This window comes from Pogona vitticeps, chromosome 1 (assembly GCF_051106095.1).
Source record: "Pogona vitticeps strain Pit_001003342236 chromosome 1, PviZW2.1, whole genome shotgun sequence".
NCBI classification, from domain to species: Eukaryota; Metazoa; Chordata; class Lepidosauria; order Squamata; family Agamidae; genus Pogona; species Pogona vitticeps.
Window position 1 is genome coordinate 352,867,009 of NC_135783.1, and position 18,228 is coordinate 352,885,236.

Genomic DNA, 18,228 nt, shown 5'->3' on the forward strand with positions numbered 1-18,228 from the left:
CCTGTTTCACTCGGATGTCAAAGGGATGTCGAGCCATCAAAAACTACAGTGCCCTTCATTTCCTCATGAAAGGACCTGATGATGTTAAGGAGTCGAGGTGGACATTCAATCTTGGGGAGGATTTTAAAAAGGCCATCCCTGCTAACCAAATCAAAGGCCTTTGTGGGATCTATGAAGGCCACAAAGAGTGTCTGTTGTTCCTGACATTTCTCCTGCAAGTGTTTGAGGGAAAATACTATGTCAGTGGTGGATCTATGAGCTGGAAATCCACACTGTGATTCTGGATAGACTCAGTGTGCAAGCACCTGGAGTCTCTTCAGCACAACATGGACAAGCAGCTTCCCTGCAATGATGAGGAGATGCCACGGTAGTTACTGCAGTCGCCCCTGTTATCTGCAGCTAAAATGATGAGAAAGTGGAGGTATAGTGTATTAAAAAGAAGTAGAAAAAGGATAGACAACATATCCCTTCAAGAAGAAATGCTTTGATGAAAAATCTGCAACTTTAGAAGGTCAAATAAAAGTTGCTCTCAAAGCATCTGGAATAAATAAATCACCAGGAGTTAAATCAGCAGGAGTATATATGGGATTTGTCATTACAAGCTGTCAGGTCACATCTCAGTTATAGTGACTACAAAGGTATAACTTTCAGAAAATCCTGATATTAACAGACCTACTCAGGTCTTGCAAAGTAAAGGCTGTGTCTCATTTTATTGAATCAATTCATTTCATGTTTATTCTTTTTTTTCCTGCTGCCTTCAGCTTTCTTCAGGATTCTTTTCCATTGTCCATGTTTCCCACCCATATGTAGTGATGGGAAATACTAGAGTATGAATGATCTTGGGCTTGATCTCTATAACACTCCTACTTTTGAGGATCTTTACTAATTTCTTCATAGCTGATTGTCTAAGTCCCAGCTTTCTTATGACTTCTTGGCTGCCATTTCCATTCAGATTGATGATTGAAGCACAGTATAGAAAACCTGTAACTACAGTATTTCAATTTATTCATTATCCACATTAAAGTTACATAATTCTTCTGTGATCATTATTTTTCACTAGATTATTTTTCAACTATAATCTTGTTTCTGCGCTTTCCATCTTTTGGTAGGAGTCGTTTCAAGTCATTGATGCTTTCTGCCAGTAATTTGGTATCACACATCTTAGACTGTTGATGTTTCTTCCACCAATTTTCACTCCTTAATTTTAATATAAGCCACCTTTTTGCCTGTTGTACCTGCATACCAATTGAACACATGAGATAAAGTACACCTTTGCCAAAGGAAAACCATTCTGTTCCTTCTTATCCTGCCCGCTTCTCCATAGTACAGTGTATTCATCAGGACAATGACATGTTGCCGTGTACTCCTTGTAGAATAGAAGCCACAGCCAAGAAATCAGAAGAAAACAGATTTGGAAGGGCAGCTTCAAAGGAACTGGAAAAGATCCTTAAGTGTAAGGATATGCATCACTAGAGACCAATGTATGGAAGTGAGGGCTGGACCATAAAGAAGACTGACTGCCGAAGAATTGATGCTTTTGAATTCTGGTGCTGGAGGAGACTCTTGAGAACCCCCTGGACTGCAAGGAGAACAAACCTATCAATTCTAAAGGAAATCAACCCTGAGTGCTCACTGGAAGGACAGATCCTGAAGCTGAGGCTCCAATCCTTTGGCCATCTCATGAGAAGAGAAGACTCCTTGGAAAAGACCCTGATGTTGGGAAAGTGTGAAGGCAAGAGGAGAAAGGGACGACAGAGGAGTAGATGGTTGGACATGTCATCGAAGCGATCAACATGATTTTGACCCAACTCCGGGAGACAGTGGAAGACAGGATGGCCTGGCGTGCTCTGGTCCATGGGGTCACAAAGAGTCGGACACAACTTAACAACTAAACAACAACAGAGACCAAGGCCAATATCAGCCATACAACAGTTTTCCTGATGACTAGGTACAGATCGGAAACCTGGAAAATAAAGTAAGATGACAGGGAACATACTTCATTTGAAATGTGGAATTGAGTAAGTTTTATAGATATCATGGAGTGTCAAAATAAAAAAAAAAAAAACATTGTGTTTTAGCCAAAATTGAACTCTCATTAGAATGGGTAGCTCTCTAAAGTTTGGACTAAAAGAAACCCTTTCTTTCTCTTCCCCCCCCCCCCCGACACCCTTTCTAAATGGATGAGCTCTAGGAACATGTCAAATTACAAGGGAGGGCTGAAACAGCTGAACAGTCAGGAGCCCATCTATATACAAGGAGAAAGTAATTACAAATTAACTCTAAAATACTTATTAGCACAACTTCTATTTATTTCCATTACAATGCTTTAAAAAATCAATAAATAAGTATATTTGAGAAAAGCGTACCCCAGAACACATAAAATGGAACACACATCCCAGCTTACAGCAGCTCTCTGTGGTTCAATAACATATATTTTGTAAAGCTAATTACTGAACTATAAAATATCTTCTGTAACTACCTTTATTTGCCCCCAAACAACAGTACCTCATGTTTCATGTTAAAATGACTGAAGGGGAGTCATACACTTATTACCATCTAGTGGCAAGAAATGTTATAATTTATCCAATAAAGGAACCCATCAAAAGGCCATGGGACTAGGATGTAGGAAACGCTTGTAAGGTCAGGAATCTGGCTGTTAAGGGATCTGTTGGGTGGGGCAAATGTGGTGGAAGAACGCACTGGCAAAGAGTACAAGTGACCGCTTCAGCTGGAAAGATACTGTAAGTTCTGTTATACTTGGCCTTTGCATAGCCACATGGGGCTGCAGGCAGCATCTTGCTTCCGAGATGCCTTTTGCAATTCAGACAACATGGGCAGATTTTGCTTCACGTTTACTACATAGGATGGCCTGAGATATTAAAGCCACATCAGCATAAGCCCTGGCATGCTTGAGCGTAATCACTCCTCTAAACGGTGACCAGGCGTGGGATCAACCACGCTTCGGAGGTCCTGACCGCAAACATTGTTTGGGAGGCAATAATGCCAGTGCAGTTAAGTCAGATACAGACTTTATACTTATTATTCTTGTACGGCCACCTCTCCCACCCCAAAAACCAAACCAATCAATCCCAATCTGGCTGCCAAGAAAAAGCAGCCAGGACACTTTTTTTTTGGGGGGGGGGGGAATACAAGGCAGGAAAACCATCATCGGGTAAAAAAACCACCCCTACCTTATACCGTTTGTTAATACCCCAGCTATCAAAGGAGCACTGTGTAGCATGAGGAGGAGAAATGCATTCCAATGGGTTTCACGGTTGCCACGGAAACCCAAAATAATTGGTCTTCAGCAAGGAAGGAACTGTCCCATCGCTAGAGGTGACCTCTTACACCAATTCGTTTTCCCTAAAGAGAATGAAGACAGTAGAAGCTCCACCACCAAGAGTCCATTGAAAGAGGAGACGACAGCCTTTCTTTAATTAAAGAACCGCTGATACATGTAGTTTTCTTCGGATACTAAATAGCCAAATTTTTCATAGAAAGCTACATTTTTGGGCAGGCACTCGAGAGTAATTTTGTAGCAATTCAGTCTCTTACTGAGCAGTGTGAGAGTTGACATCAACCTAAAAGAAGAAAGTTGATATTTTTAAAATAAAGTATAAATAAGGTACTGTATTAATGATGGTTTTCCTCGCCCTTTGCAGAAGACGAGCATGAGGGTGGGGAGGGGGCAACAAGACTACCTATAGAAAGGTCATTTGGAGCCTTAAAGCTGTCCTCTGCCCTCACCCCATGCTTCTTGGCTTCCAACAAAAGGGAAATGGTGTAGATCTGTCACTTGAGCGCGAGAAGGGGAGCCAGACAAAATTATGGATTGTGGCCTGAACCCATATTGCTAGAATAGAGGCGGTGTTGTCAGGATCTGCAAGAGATTTGTTAAGTCTGCCAGGAAGCAGGTTGACTTTTGAGCAGAACCGGAGACAAGACCCGGACAGGGTCTAAAATCTTGGGTTATTATAAGCTGGGTGTCCTAAATGTATTATTTGCACCTCTTACCAAACAAGGGTTTTTGTTCATTCTTGGATGAGTTTTTCTCCGCCTTTCCTCTCCAAGGGCCCAGGTCAGCAAAGCAAACCGAGCTTGCATACCATGCAAGGCTTCCTGCCTGAGTGAGGCTATGAAGTTGGGTCTCCCCACATTCAACGCTAAAGAACGGGTTAAGAACAATGGCTGCAGAATCTCCAGTTTGTATCTTTGCTCACAGATTTACCAGCTGATTTTCATAACCATGCTCTCTTGAAACATTGAGGGAACAATGCCGGCCAATCCCATAGAATTCCTGTAAGGATTACTACGAACGTGGGGACGTTGCAGATAGCAAAATGAGCTAAATGAGCTCATTTGGTAGAGTGCTAATGAACATCTATATTCTTATGTGACCAGCTCAGCGATGCAGCATGTATTTGCTGGTACCCACAGACCATCTGTGATTATCTCGGAGAAAGAAGCCAAGCCGTTAAAAGGTACTGTCCAAAATACTAGGCAGAAATATTTATGAGCAACAACTTACAATTTCCCAAGTTGCTTTCCTCGGCATTCCCCACTAACAACAACATCTTCGATTCTTCCCCGCTGAAAACAACCAGGAAACATCATTAAACGACCCCAGGAGTGCTTAATCTTATTCCTGATAACAGTATATATACATTTTTAATTCATCACACATACCTTTGCGCACGAGTGAGTGAACTTGTGTTCTATGATTAAAGTTGCCGTGGCCACAATCTCTCCCAAATTAGTGTCTTCCACAACTGTAACATAGTAATCTCCAGAATTTCGCATGCGTTCGAATGTCTCTGTGCGGAAATTAAAGGCAGAAACACTCTTTGTAAAAGGTAGTAGATTCTCCTGCTACATAAGAGATCCTCGTCACTGGGCCCATGTGTGCCTACTCGGGGGATAGAGAGAGAGATATCAGGCTCCACTGCATCTGAATGGAGAGAAACACAATGGGAGTGTGCAAGCAATCAAACGGTAGGTTGTTGGAGAATACAGAGAGCAGGAACAGCCTTCATGGGTAGCCAAACTCCTTGCGTGCGCCAAACTCAACGATTCCTTTCCAAGAAAACATAACTTCTGAGAAGCTGAAAAAGCGGATTCCTCCATCCCTCTGCTACGTACTTAAAACTTGCTACTTTTGTCTTGTTCCCTCGTTCTAAAGTGGAAAGGCTGGAAAAAGGTACTCACTGATGAATTGCTCGGGGCCGGCAGCCCCCGTTTCAGTCAGCTGACCCAGAACTTTCAGAAAGCCTGGAATGAAAATGATCATTTCTGTTAGTGTTTTTTTTTAAAACAATGTTAGACATCTTCCAGAAAATGTCAGATACAAATACAAGAAGTATACAATTCACTAAAGAATGTAAAAAAAAAAGCTCCAAGGAACCACCGTGTTCCCAAATGCAGTAAAAACTGAACAAAAACTAGGTAACCTTTAATTAAAATAATAATACTGTAATAATAACAGAAGTATACAAGTAAAGATGGACAGACAGGGTAAAATATTTTAACTAAATAAAATGGAACAGATTAACAAGAAATTCAACAAAACATATAAAATTGAAAAAGCAAAATGTAAAAAAAATTAAAAGGACACTTAAGCCTTTCTATTGACCCTCCTGGTCTTTTTGCAGTTGTGCTTCTGTAACAGACAGACACTAAGCGTTTTGAGCTGGAAATTTTCTTCTGCCCATATTTAATGAAGTGTAAATTCAGTGCATTTAAGATTTGTCACTGTGTCATAGAATCATGAAGCTGGAAGGGGCCTGTAAGGCCACTGAGTCTGACTCCTTGCTTGAGTCAGCAATCCAAATCAAAGGATGTCTGCCAGGGGGTTGTCTTAAAGTTTCCCTTGAAGGCCTCCAGTGTTGGAGCACTTGCCGCCGCCACCTCTCTTGGTCACTGGGGTCCAGGCAGAAGGATAATGACAAAGTCAGACAAAAAACAAACTGATGAGGCTATCTGATGCACAAATACAAGATATACTAGAATTTTTTAGATTGAACTTTTTTTACTCATTCTTCTTTCAAAATGCATCGTTACTTTATTTTGAAGACTTTTAAAAAAAGGTTCCAAGTCTTTTCTGTATACTACTACAGTTTTATGATGTTCTTAACTGCTACTCTCAGGATCTCAGTCCTAATATCCTGCATGTACAAGCTTTGACGAACAGCCAGGAGTCCTATATTTGTAACCTTAAAAAGGTTTTTTTTTAGGTAGCTAACCTGCTGACACAAGCTTTCAGGTTGTACAGGATTCTTCCAAGATGGATTAAAAGTTTTTGTGACGTTAAGGAGTTTGCTTTCTCGTCTGACCCATTTCTGCGATGACAAAGCAAAGTGCTTTGGAAGCTGCCCTTTCTATTCTCTAAATTAAATTTACTGATAGCCCGGCAGCAAAAGGCAAAAACTCTTTTAAAATTATATTACACCTATAGGTTTGAAGACCATGACATGTAGGATTTGACACAAATCATTTCCTTTAACCAATAAAAATAAGAATTCATGTGAACAATACTGTACCTCGGTTGATGTCTGTGATGCAAAGAGGTCTCAAGACTAAACCATCACCGGGATTCGTAGGAGAAATGGCAGGGGAAAATGTCACCGTGTTCTGGCTCCAGTCCAGTTCCCGAAGGAGGCGAGGATCATACAAGGAGATACTGTCAGGCTTTAGGGTTGCTGCAGGCATCATGGCAGCTGAGGAAGCCAATGTGATTCTGTAATGGAAAGACACACTCATTCACATAGCTGTTATTTGCAAATAACGTCGGGTTTCCCTGGTGGTGTCTTGCTAATTTTACTTTATGCACTACAAATTCTAAATCTCTCAGGATCTTAATCAGTGTCTCTTAACCAGCTTCTGTCAGTGTACAAGGTTTTTCAGATGACCGAATGGCTTCACCCTAGGGTGAAACTAGTCCCTTACATAAAATCCAGGATCACCACTAAACTGCAACTCCATGTCAAGTCCCAGTTGATACTTTATCTTGTGTAATTACCATTTCCCTGGGGCTAAAACAATATGAACCAGAAAAAAGGAATCCAGGGAAGATCATTCAACCTAGTCTTTAAGGGTACTGAGAAGACTTGATTTATGTATATGCTGTTGCACTTCTTCCTTCCAGGTGTATCATGAATTAACCATCCCATGCTACTAGAGATGGGCACGAACCGGCCTTTTAGGTTTGACCAATGGCCACACAGCTGTTCTGTGGTTCCGACCCCACCTCCTCTGGTAGGCAACCACTCAAATGCCCAAGTTAAATACAAACTATAATGCAGTCCAATTTAAGTTACTACCTAAAGCCAACAATTCATTTATTTAAAATATTTCTATCCTACCTCTCCCCCCCCCCAAAAAAAGTACCCAAGGTGGCTTTAATGGGGAATGGGTGCCTGGTGATGTAATGTAAGGTTAATAACATTAGAACAGTCTTTGCTTTTCATGTCATGTGAGTCCTTGAACTCAAAACATACCAAAAGCAGAGGTTAAATAAACATTCTAGTATAGATAAACAAAAATCTGAACAGCAAATGTTTCCATTTAAGGCTTACTCCCATATATTTTGTGATTCCGAAGAGTTATCCTAAGTTTGAACTGACTTAATGCAACACATTTATTAAATATTTTAACATTAAGATAAATTGGTTTGCTAACTAATACAGGATTTTTTTTCAATGAGACTCATCTTATATCAAGCTACTGCTATAGTGATCACTGAGAAGACAATGAAATGGGTTGGGGATGATATTTATGTTCCCTTTTTGCCAGCCGGGCAGGCCTCAAATACATTCCAGTCCTCCTCCATTTCAAAGTCTCTCTGCCCTACTAGAGCAAGACTCTGATTGGTATCCACGGTTTCGGTTATCCACAACCCTACCTGTAACATACAAGGGGGTGGGCCCTGTGGTCTTTGTCCTGCCTCCTTGTATGTTGTATGTAGGGCTAGTAAGCTAGTAGAATGTGGGATAGATAGTGCTACTGTTAGGTGGATTTGTAACTGGTTGACTGACCAAACCCAAAGGGTGATCACAAATGGTTCCCCTTCGTCCTGGAAAGAGGTGACTAGTGGGGTGCCCCCGGGTTCTGTTACGGGTCCCGTGTTATTCAACATCTTTATCAGTGACTTGGATGAAGGAATAGAGAGTATGTTGATTAAATTTGCAGATGATACCAAATTGGCAGGGTTTGCCAACTCCCCAGAGGACAGGATTAAAATTCAAAATGACCTTGACAGAATAAGAGTCCTGGGCCAAAATTAACAAAATGAATTTCAACAGGAAGAAATGTAAGGTCCTACAGCTAGGCAGAAAAAATGAACTGCACAGATATAGGATGGAAGATGCCTGGCTAGACAGCAGTATCTGTGTAAGGGATCTAGAAGTCTTGGTAGACCACAAACTGAACATGAGTCAGCAGTGTGATGCCACTGCCAAGAAAGCCAATAAAATTCTTGGTTGCATCAATAGGGGTATAATGTCTGGATCAAGGGAAGTGATAGTACCACTCTATTCTGCTTTGGTCAGACCTCACCTGGAGTATTATGTCCAGTTCTGAGCATCTCCGTTCAAGAAGGATGTTGACAACCTGGAACGTGTCCAGAGGAGGGCGACCAAAATGGTCAAAGGTCTGGAAGGCATTTCCTACGAGAAACGGCTTAGGGAGTTGGGAATGTTTAGCCATACAAAAAGAAGGTTCAGAGGGGACTTGATAGCCATGTTTAATTATCTGAAAGGATGCCATGTTGAAGAGGGGACAGGTTTGTTTTCCAGGGCTCCAGACACTAGGACAAGGAGCAGTGGTTTCAAACTACAGGAAAAGAGATTCCACCTGAGTCTCAGGAAGAACTTCCTGACCGTCAGAGCTGGTCGACAGTAGAATAGGTTGCCTTGGAGTGTGGTGGAGTCTCCTTCTTTAGAGGTTTTTAAGCAGAGGCTGGATGGTCATCTGTCGGGAGTGTTTTGATGGATGTTCCCACGTGGTGGTGGGGGGGCTGGACTGGATGGATTCAGTGCTCTCTTCCAACTCTACGACTCGCTACTATCTGTGATTTCAGGCTTTCATGATAGACGGGGGAACAGATCCTCCACAGATACAGGGTCCCTACTGTATTCTGATTTTCAGGTACTCTTCATTAACATGCTAATAACATCATAAGCAAGGAACAGCTGGCCCAATGGACCTGCCACCCTACAGCGAGTGGGGGAAGGAGAAGAGTCTGAGCCACTGGCCAGGCTTACATTTGGCTCCTAAACTTCTATATAAAAGGGGACACTTGGTGATGCAAAATTTAAGTTCAGGGCTCGGCCGGGTTTTGACATGGGCAGCCCCCACATGCCACATGTAAACACAGCAAGGCTAAAGAGGGGCCGCTGCTCATACAGAAACCTTAGAAAAAAATCTCAAGGCCTGCAGCCGGAACAAGAGGACCTGTTTGGAAGCTGGCTGCTCTCAGAAACATTTTTCTCTCAACATTCTTTGGAAGAGCGATGAACGTTTTAACTGGGTACTGTAACATTTCCGTGATTCCTAATGTCTCTCTAACACGTTCCAGGATATAAAGGTCTCATAGTTCCTGCCTGACCCAGGGAGGCAAACTTTACAGCCGAGTCACCTGTTAAAAGATCAAAATGATTGGAAGACAATGTTTGCTGTGAGATGAAAAAAACTAACAAGGAAATGACTGACTATATTTTGCATCTTTTCCACCTCACCAGTTTCTCCTTGTGTGACAGGTACCTTAATTCACGGTTAAACTGGTTATGCTGAAAGCAGTTGTGTGTTTTTTTGTTGTTGTTTTTTTAAATCTGAAAGGAGGTCTCCAAATGAGCATTTTGGTGATACATCTATGGGCAATATAAATATCAAATAAGTAGGCATGTATAGCCAGGGAGGGGAGCACCAATCTCTCTGATTGTCACTGTTTTTTTAAAGCTCTTGGAAAAGAAAGATATATTAAAAGCAGCACCCTCTCCTCTCTTACGAGCTTCTCCTGCTGTCCTGTTTTGTTTTTAAAAGGGAAATGGAATTTATCTCAGAAAGATAAATGTCCCACAGCAGTCACTGGTTACCATCATCCCACATGATTCATCGCTTCCCGCTCTCTCAAATACACACGATGGTGCACACCCGCCCACAATGACAGGAGCACTCCACCGACTAACCCGGCCTTGTCCCAGCCGTGCTCATCTGAGGTCCCGTCATGGGCACACAAGAAATATTTTGTATTTTGAGTGGCAACAGGCCCAGGTTCCCCACCCAATGTCTATTCTGTTAGGAAGCTCTAACGCCCTAATAAGAGGATGGGGAGGGGACCATGATGTTTAATTTTTCATACTGGCTACACATGCCTTAGTTACATCCTGTCTGGATTACTGTAACACGCTCTACGTGGGGCTGCCCTTGATGACTGTTTGGAAACTTCAGCTGGTGCAAAACTGCAGCCAGACGACGGCCTGGGGAGAGCTACGGGGAGCATATAACACACCTGTTACAAGAACTGCACTGGCTACCAGTCTGTTTCCGAGCCCAGTTCAAAGTGCTAGTCATTATCTTTAAAGCCCTCTACAGCTTGGGTCCAGGCTACCTGAAGGACCTTATTTCCCTATATGCGCCTTCTTGGCGGTTAAGATCACCAGAGGAGACCCTCCTCTCGGTCCCATTGCCAGCACAAGCCCAGCTGATGGGGACAAGGGAGAGGGCCTTTTCAGTGACAGCTTCCAGGCAATGGAACGCTCTCCCTCGGGAGATCAGGAGGGCCCCTTCCCGGTTATCCTTCTGGAAAAAAGCTAAAGACCCATCTCTTCAGGCAGGCTTTAAAGAATTACAGCTGAATCCCTGTACCCTATTTTAGCAGATAATTTTAATCTCTTTTTTTTGGTGTTCATGTTTTAAATTTTTAATAATATTTTAAATTATATATTTATCTTTTAATATTTAACTTATTATGTTTTTAAATTGTGTGAATTTTAACGTTGTGAGCTGCTTTGGGTCCCTTGTTGGGAGAAATGCAGCATATAAATAAAATTAATACTACTAATACTATTACTACTACTACTAACAATAATAATAATACTGTAATAATAACCGATTTATTTCAGGGTGTGCCTGAAAAGTACACCATGCAATATGGACCTGGGAAAGGGCCCATCTTGGATGGATGGTTCTGGGTTTCCAGGCAGCTCCGAGTTCTACAACCTGGCTTTCCCCAACCTTCCTGGTTGAAGCTCACGTTGCTGGCTTCGAGGAAGCGCTGGGGATCCCTTCATTTCCCTGCCGCTCGCAGTCGGGCTGTGAACTGGACGAGAGCCACTTCTGAATACGAGAGAAGCGTCCCGTGGCTGGATCGGCCCTGAGGGTCCTCCAGTCCATCTGGGGATGCCTTGTTCCTGCCTGTTCCCATCAACAACCGGTGCGGACGGACGCCTTCCTTCCTTAAACCCCTCCAAAGCAGGCCAGGGTCCTGAGGCTGCTCCCCCCCTTCTGGTGCCCCCCCCCAACAGAAACCCACAGCCATGCTAGGACTCAGAAAAGGCAATATCTGAGGAGAGGGGCTTTCTTTCTTTCCTTCCCTTTCCTTCCCGTTCTTTTTCTTCCTGCCTTCCTTTCTCTTTCCTTTTTCTCTTCCTTTCCTTTCTTCTTTCATTCATTCTTTCTTTCCTTTTCCTCCCTCCCTCTTCTTCCTTTTTCTTTTTCTCTTTTTGATTCATTCTTTCCTTTTCCTCCCTCCTTCTTCTTTCTTCTTCTTCTTCCTCTCCTTTCTTTCTTTTTCTTTCATTCATTCTTTCTTTCCTTTGCCTCCCTCCCTCCTTTCTTCTTTCATTCATTCATTCTTTCTTTCCTTTTCCTCCCTCCCTCTTCTTCCTTTTTCTTTTTCTTTTTTTGATTCATTCTTTCCTTTTCCTCCCTCCTTCTTCTTTCTTCTTCTTCTTCCTTTCTCTTCTTTCTTTTTCTTTCATTCATTCATTCATTCCTTTTCCTCCCTCCCTTCCCTTCCTTCCTTCCTTTCTGTTACAGCATCCCACATTCTTACCATCCCGGACATCTGTGACAGGGAGCAGGTCAAGTTCAAACGAACTATATAAGGTGAAGGAGAGCCCGGGACCCTTCTTTGCCTCTTCTCTCCCCCCCCCACCACACAGAGACTATGGGGGGGGAGGGAGGAAAGCAGGTGGCCCTGAGAGGCTCAGGGGCGCGTGCGGAGACGAGGGCGCTCTGCACATGGCCAGAGTCGCCCTCGCCCTCCAGCCCCATTCCACGGGAGCCTCCGCTCCGAGGCTCTCCAGGCGGGTCCCTGGGGGGGCTCAGCAGCCACCCAGAGAGGGGACCCCAGACTCTCTCCCCTTGGGGGGCTCTGCCCCCCTTCCCTCCCCGCCGCCGCCCCCCCTCGCCAAGCAGCGCGCAGGCGCCTCCGCGTCACTCACTCACCTCCCCGACGGAACTCCCGGCCTTGCGCCTCGCGGCCGCCCGAGCCTCTCTGGCAGGCGCGCGCCCCGGCGCCCAGCCCACACTCGGCGCTCCGGGCGAAGCGCTTCGCCCACGCCGAGTGCGCACGCGCGGGAACAACCCCCACCCCCTTGCGAGCGCCCCTTGACTGACGTGGCGCACTCGGGCGGGAGGAGTGGGGCTGCGCCGCAACCTCGAGTCGCCCCCTCCCCACAGCGTGGGCAAACTAGCCAATCAGAGAGCGACCTTTCTTGACGGGCTCCTTTTCCGCGCGGTCTCATTCGCGGGCGACGTTTCTCCGTCTTGCCGTCACGACCACTCCTTCCCCCCCTCCCCCTCCCGCTCCCGCTCCCGCTCCGCCGCAAGCGCATGCGCCTTTCCTTCAACAAGGAAGGCGGGAAACTGCTGTCAGTTCGGAGAAGCGCATGCGTATTGACTTTCTTTTTGCCCCTGAGGTGCTCTCATTTTTTTCCGTCCTCTGTTAGTTGCCTGAGCGCTTTGGTGGCAATCAGTATCTTTCTTCGCGAATAAGTCACTATAAAAACATATTATAAAAGGGTACAACTCCCTAAAAGTTGAGTTTAAACCAAGCAGAGTAGTGCCAGACCCTAATTGGACGGTATGCAAGTATGCTAGCTAGATAGCTCAATCAATCAATCAATACTGTAAATCGGTGGTTCTTAACCTTTTTGAAAAAAATGCCCCCTTGAGCCATTGAGGAAGTTATCATTGCCCCCCCTCCCCACGGTGCTGATTTATTTATTTATTTATTTATTTATTTATTTATTTATTTATTTATTTATTTATTTATTTATTTATTTATTTATTTAAGACACCTAAATCCAATGACCCCTGAAAACAAAATTCAACTGCAAGAAAATGAAGTGCCCCCAAAAAGTAACATTTAATTATTTAGTTGCAAGGGAATTTTAAGATGCAAAAAGAAATATAAAAAGGGTATAAAAACAAACCGCAATGCAGGAATTAAAAATTTCAAGACGAAAACTCTGAAACTAAATTAAGATTGGAGGAAAATATATATTCATGCACACTGTAAAAAGGCTGCAGCCATCTTCACAGGTGTGGCTTGCTCCAGTGCCCCCCTATCGCCCCCCTTCTGCTCCAGCGCCCCCATGCCGCCCCATTTCGTTCTACCGCCCCCCTGAAAAATGAAATCACCCCCTGGGGGGCATTATCGCCCACGTTAAGAACCACTGCTGTAAATGACTTCTGCAGTCCGAAAAGTTCCCTCCCTCCCTTCCTTTGCCACATGAAGGCCTTGACATTCTGGCCTAGAGTCGAGGGGAACTGGACCTTGCCTCTTTGTGCCGCTTTATTCTTTAAATCCGCTCACGTGTCTGTGGTGATGCTTGGAAAAAGTTGACTTTGTTTCTCGTGTTTGCAGCTCACAGAATCCCTCAGCCAGCTATGTTGTTGTGCAAAAAAAAGAGGAAACCTTTTCCAAGCTCTATTACACACACACACACACACACACACACACACACACACACACGGCAGAGGAGCCATTTCTCCAGAGGAACACACACACACACACACACACACACACACACACACACACACACACACGGCAGAGGAGCCATTTCTCCAGAGGAAGACACACACACACACACACACACACGGCAGAGGAGCCATTTCTCCAGAGGAAGACACACACACACACACACACACACACACACGGCAGAGGAGCCATTTCTCCAGAGGAAGACACATATACTCTCTCTCTCACACACACACACACACAAACACACGAGGCCTCTGGTCCATGGGGCGCTGCCCTGAGAGACCGATGGACCCCCAACTCCTCTTCCATGGGGGGATTCCATCAACCTCTAGCAATAAAAGAGAGAGAGAGATGTGGAGTCATTGCAGTGGCAGATCCCTTCTCTTCGCCTCCTGTACTTCCCTGCGGCAAGGACTGTAGGCTCCCGAGGGGGCTTAACACGTTCCTAGAGAGAGCAGTGTTCAAACACTCCCTGGGTATGGACACATGATGCCTGTAGGGCTACACTCAGAATTGTCTGAAATGGCTTCCTGTGAGGGTTCGGCTTTCGGCTCCACATTCAGTTCAAAAAATCTGAAGATTTTTTGTTGTTGCTTCGAAACAGGTGAAAGATTTATGGGTGCATTTTAACCATATAAACAAGTGTCCGCAACATGATTGTGAGTCTTTTCTCCTTCTGCCAACAGGTCCGGAAGGGGCTTCCAATCATCAAACAGGAATGGATTTCCACAACTCGTGTTCCACGGTCCCGGAAGATCTGCAGGGACCCAGTTTCTCTCACGGTCTGCCTCGTCGAGCCTTCCAGCAAAAGCAGTCTCATCATCCCGATCACCATTCCACAGGGCTCATCTCTCGGGGTTCTCCCTGTAACTCTTCTTTCTCATCTCTCTTATTCTCCATTCTCCATTCTCTCCTTTCGCTCTCCACTCTCTCTTTCTCTTCTCTCAATCTCTTCCACCACTATCTAGCCTTGGCTTCTCCCCAATAAGAGGGTCTAGGGGGGAATCTATCTTCTCCTCCTGTAATCTGCCTCCTCCTTAGGCACTCTCAGTCTCTGCCATAATCCTGTCCAGGGATGTTCCATCCACACCCATTCCCAACCGGGCGGCAACTGCCCGTCCTTCCTTTTGACCTCCTGCCTCAAATTCCACCCTCTTTTTCCTCTCCTTTCCTGCCTTTTCCTCCTGAACCTCCTCCATCGTTATTGTCTGTATCTCTTCAGTCAATTCCTCTATATCTGTCCCTTCTTGAGCCTCCGCCATAGGCTCTGGTGCTGGCTGAGGTCTTGCCTCCTTATCCTCATTGTGGAGGAGGGACAGCTCTCCAGCGAGTGGGGTAGCCCTCTTGCCTTCTGTCTAACATACCCTCCCATCCGAGAGGGCCATCCACTTCTCACTACTTCTTGCCCAGGGACCCTGCTGCGAGAAATAATCTACATTAGGATGTTCCTTATGTTTCCGATACTGAACCGTGAAGATGTAAGGTTGAAGGGCTAGATACTATAAAGTAAGTCTAGGGTTTGTGTCTTTCATTTGAACCAGCCACTGCAACATGAAAGGTGCCCCTAATAGGTAATACCTCAAGGCATGTGTTGCCCATCAGATTGACAATGCTTCCTTCTCAATAATGGCGTATTTTTGTTCTCTTGCTGTCAACTTGCAGTTAAGATAGAGAACAGGATACTCCACCCCATTGCATATCTGAGCCAGAATGGCTCCTAGACCCTTGTCCGACGCATCCGTGAAGAGCACAAAGGGAATGTTGAAGTCTGGTGCAAACCTCACAGGTAACTCACATAATACCGTTTTTAGAATTTTGAAGGGTTTTTCCTGGGCCTCCCCCCATTATCTTCCTGCCCTCTTCTTAGTCAAATCAGTTAAAGGGGCAGCAGTGTCAGAGAATTGTAGTACCCCACCAGACCCAAGAACTGCTGTACTTTCCTTTTTGTCCTTGGCTGGAACCACTGAGTAATTTTAGAGACCTTCTCCTCTTGGGGTTGTATCTCCCCTCCTCCCACCAGAAAGCCCAAATAATCCACCTTGGATCTGGCTATCTTACATTTGTTAGGGTTCGCAGTAAGTCCTGCTCTCCTTAATTCTTCTAAGACCCTGCGTAAGTGAATTAGATGTTTCTCCCAAGTAGAGCTACCCTGTTTCCCCCAAAATAAGACCTAACCTGAAAATAAGCCCTAGTACGATTTTTCAGGATGCTCGTAATATAAGCCCTACTCCGAAAATAAGCCCCAGTTAAGTTAAACTCCAATTTCCAGCATTGTGCAGCAACCAGAAGATGACTTGACTTTAAATAAAACATCCCCTGAAAATAAACCCCAATGTGTTTTTGAAGCAAAAATTAAAATAAGGCCCTGTCTTATTTTCAGGGGAACATGGTATATACATAATATCATCTATGTAAGCAGCAGCACAGTCTTGTACTGGGCGTAAAACCTTCTCCATCAGACGTTGGAATGTTGCAGCTGCCCCATGCAATTCAAAAACCATTCTGGTAAATTGGAAGAGCCCCATCGGGGTGGAAAAGCCTGTTTTTTTCTTTATCTTGGACTCTTATTGGGATCTGCCAGTACCCTTTCATAAGATCTTATGATGATAGGTACACAGCGCCCCCTAGTCTGTCTAGAAGATCTCCCACTTTGGGCATGGGGTATGCATCGAATTTAGAAACTGCATTAACCTTACGATAATGGATACAGAGCCGTACCATACTGTCGGGTTTTGACACCACTATGGGGTAGCTGTGCCACAGTCCCTTGGCTGGTTCTGTTACCCCATGGTTTAGCATTTCAGTTACTTCTTGTTCTATTACTGAGGTCAACTGTCGTGGGCAAGACCTTCCTGCTGACCTCACTATGACACCTGATCAGGTTTCAATACTGTGCTCTACCAAATGGGTGTGTCCCGGTTTCTTAGAAAAAACGTCAGGGAACTCTCTTTCAATCTGTCATACTTGAGCTGCTTGTTGTGGTTCTATCCTCTCATCAATAAGTATCTGCCTGTCCTTTCCCATCTTTACATCTCCCACCTCTGGCCCCAGTTCTTCTTCACAATCTCTAAGGAGGGTTTCTCTATCTACCTAACTCTTCAGCAAATTAACATGTAGCACTTATAATTTCTTTTTATTATCTACCATGTTCACCTCATAATCCATCTCACTAATCTTTCTCACAACCTCATAGGGTCCCTGCCATTTTGCAAATAGTTTAAGCAGATTTGACAGATAGTTGCCCAATTTGGAGCAAAAACTGAACAGTGGCTCTTTCTTCGTAACATAGATTTATACTAAATGGCTCTCTAAACAATGAGCTGGCAAGACTTCAAATAGAGAACTGTTTCCTGTAAATCAGTTACATGACATCAGGTTGATTCCAATTTATGGTGATCAGGAGTTGATCCTGACTACAGTGATCGTGAGTGATTTCCTATTCCCTCCATTAGGTGGCAATCTTGGGTTATACAGCTTTATAGGCATGAAGTCCATGCCTACAAGCATAGAGGGTGAATGATGGCCTCAGTTGACCCAAGCTTTATCCATCAGGGATCTCCATAATGGAGTTTCAGGTTTCAGAAATAGCAGCTTCTGTATTTCTTCAAGAATTGTGGAAAGGGTTGGCCATTTTACCTGGCTGGTTGGGGCTGACCCAGACTTTAGGTATACAGTCTGATCCCTCTGACTCTGATTCCAGTCTGACTCAATTGCAAATTTCCGTTTGAAAACAACAACAGCAAATCTCTGACCACTACAGAATCTGAAATTACAAGCAAAACATGCAAGCAGTCCTTGATTCCGGTAATTGTTTTGTGAGAAATGAGCCTTTCTGCATCATCAGTGAATCTGTCCACAGCTTGACAGGATGTAATAAATCAAGGGCTCAAGCAGTTTATCAATAATTGTTGCAATTGTGCGAAAGGACACTGAACGTAAACTTTGTGGCTAAGCTGGGATTTGAACTCAGTTCTCTGTTTTCCAAGTTCCACATTCTAACCATTATTTAATACTGGATTGAATTGAAGAAATGGCATTCACTTAAGATATGTAGATTATATCACATTACTGAGAGAAAGCAACATTATTTGAAACAACTCCCGATAATGGTGAAATAAGAAATTGCAAAAGTAGGACTGGAGTTAAACATTAAGAAGGTAGAAGCACGACTAAAGAAAAACTATGCTACTTTAATGTTGACAACGAAGAAAGTGAAAATGTTCAATCATTAATCCACATGGATG

The 18,228-nt window shown here is 44.1% G+C and overlaps 1 protein-coding gene across 4 annotated transcripts; it reads right to left on the reverse strand.

Moving 5' to 3' along the window:
- Nucleotides 1-2,273: 2,273 nt before the first annotated feature.
- On the reverse strand, nucleotides 2,274-12,797 carry GNPNAT1 (glucosamine-phosphate N-acetyltransferase 1). 4 transcript variants are annotated; one of them, XM_072986879.2, is made up of 7 exons: nucleotides 12,445-12,584; nucleotides 9,528-9,631; nucleotides 6,537-6,733; nucleotides 5,206-5,268; nucleotides 4,687-4,814; nucleotides 4,529-4,590; nucleotides 2,274-3,581 (listed from the first exon to the last, which is right to left on the reverse strand). In XM_072986879.2, the coding sequence occupies exons 2-7, from the start codon at nucleotides 9,533-9,535 to the stop codon at nucleotides 3,434-3,436; spliced, it is 606 nt and encodes a 201-aa protein (XP_072842980.2). In that variant the 5' UTR covers nucleotides 9,536-9,631; nucleotides 12,445-12,584; the 3' UTR covers nucleotides 2,274-3,433. The 4 variants fall into 4 exon arrangements, with proteins under 4 accessions (XP_072842980.2, XP_020666963.3, XP_072842981.2 ...); XM_020811304.3 differs by lacking the exons at nucleotides 9,528-9,631; nucleotides 12,445-12,584 and adding an exon at nucleotides 12,709-12,797; XM_072986880.2 differs by lacking the exon at nucleotides 9,528-9,631 and having other exon boundaries at nucleotides 12,445-12,696.
- Between the last annotated feature and the right edge of the window lie 5,431 nt (nucleotides 12,798-18,228).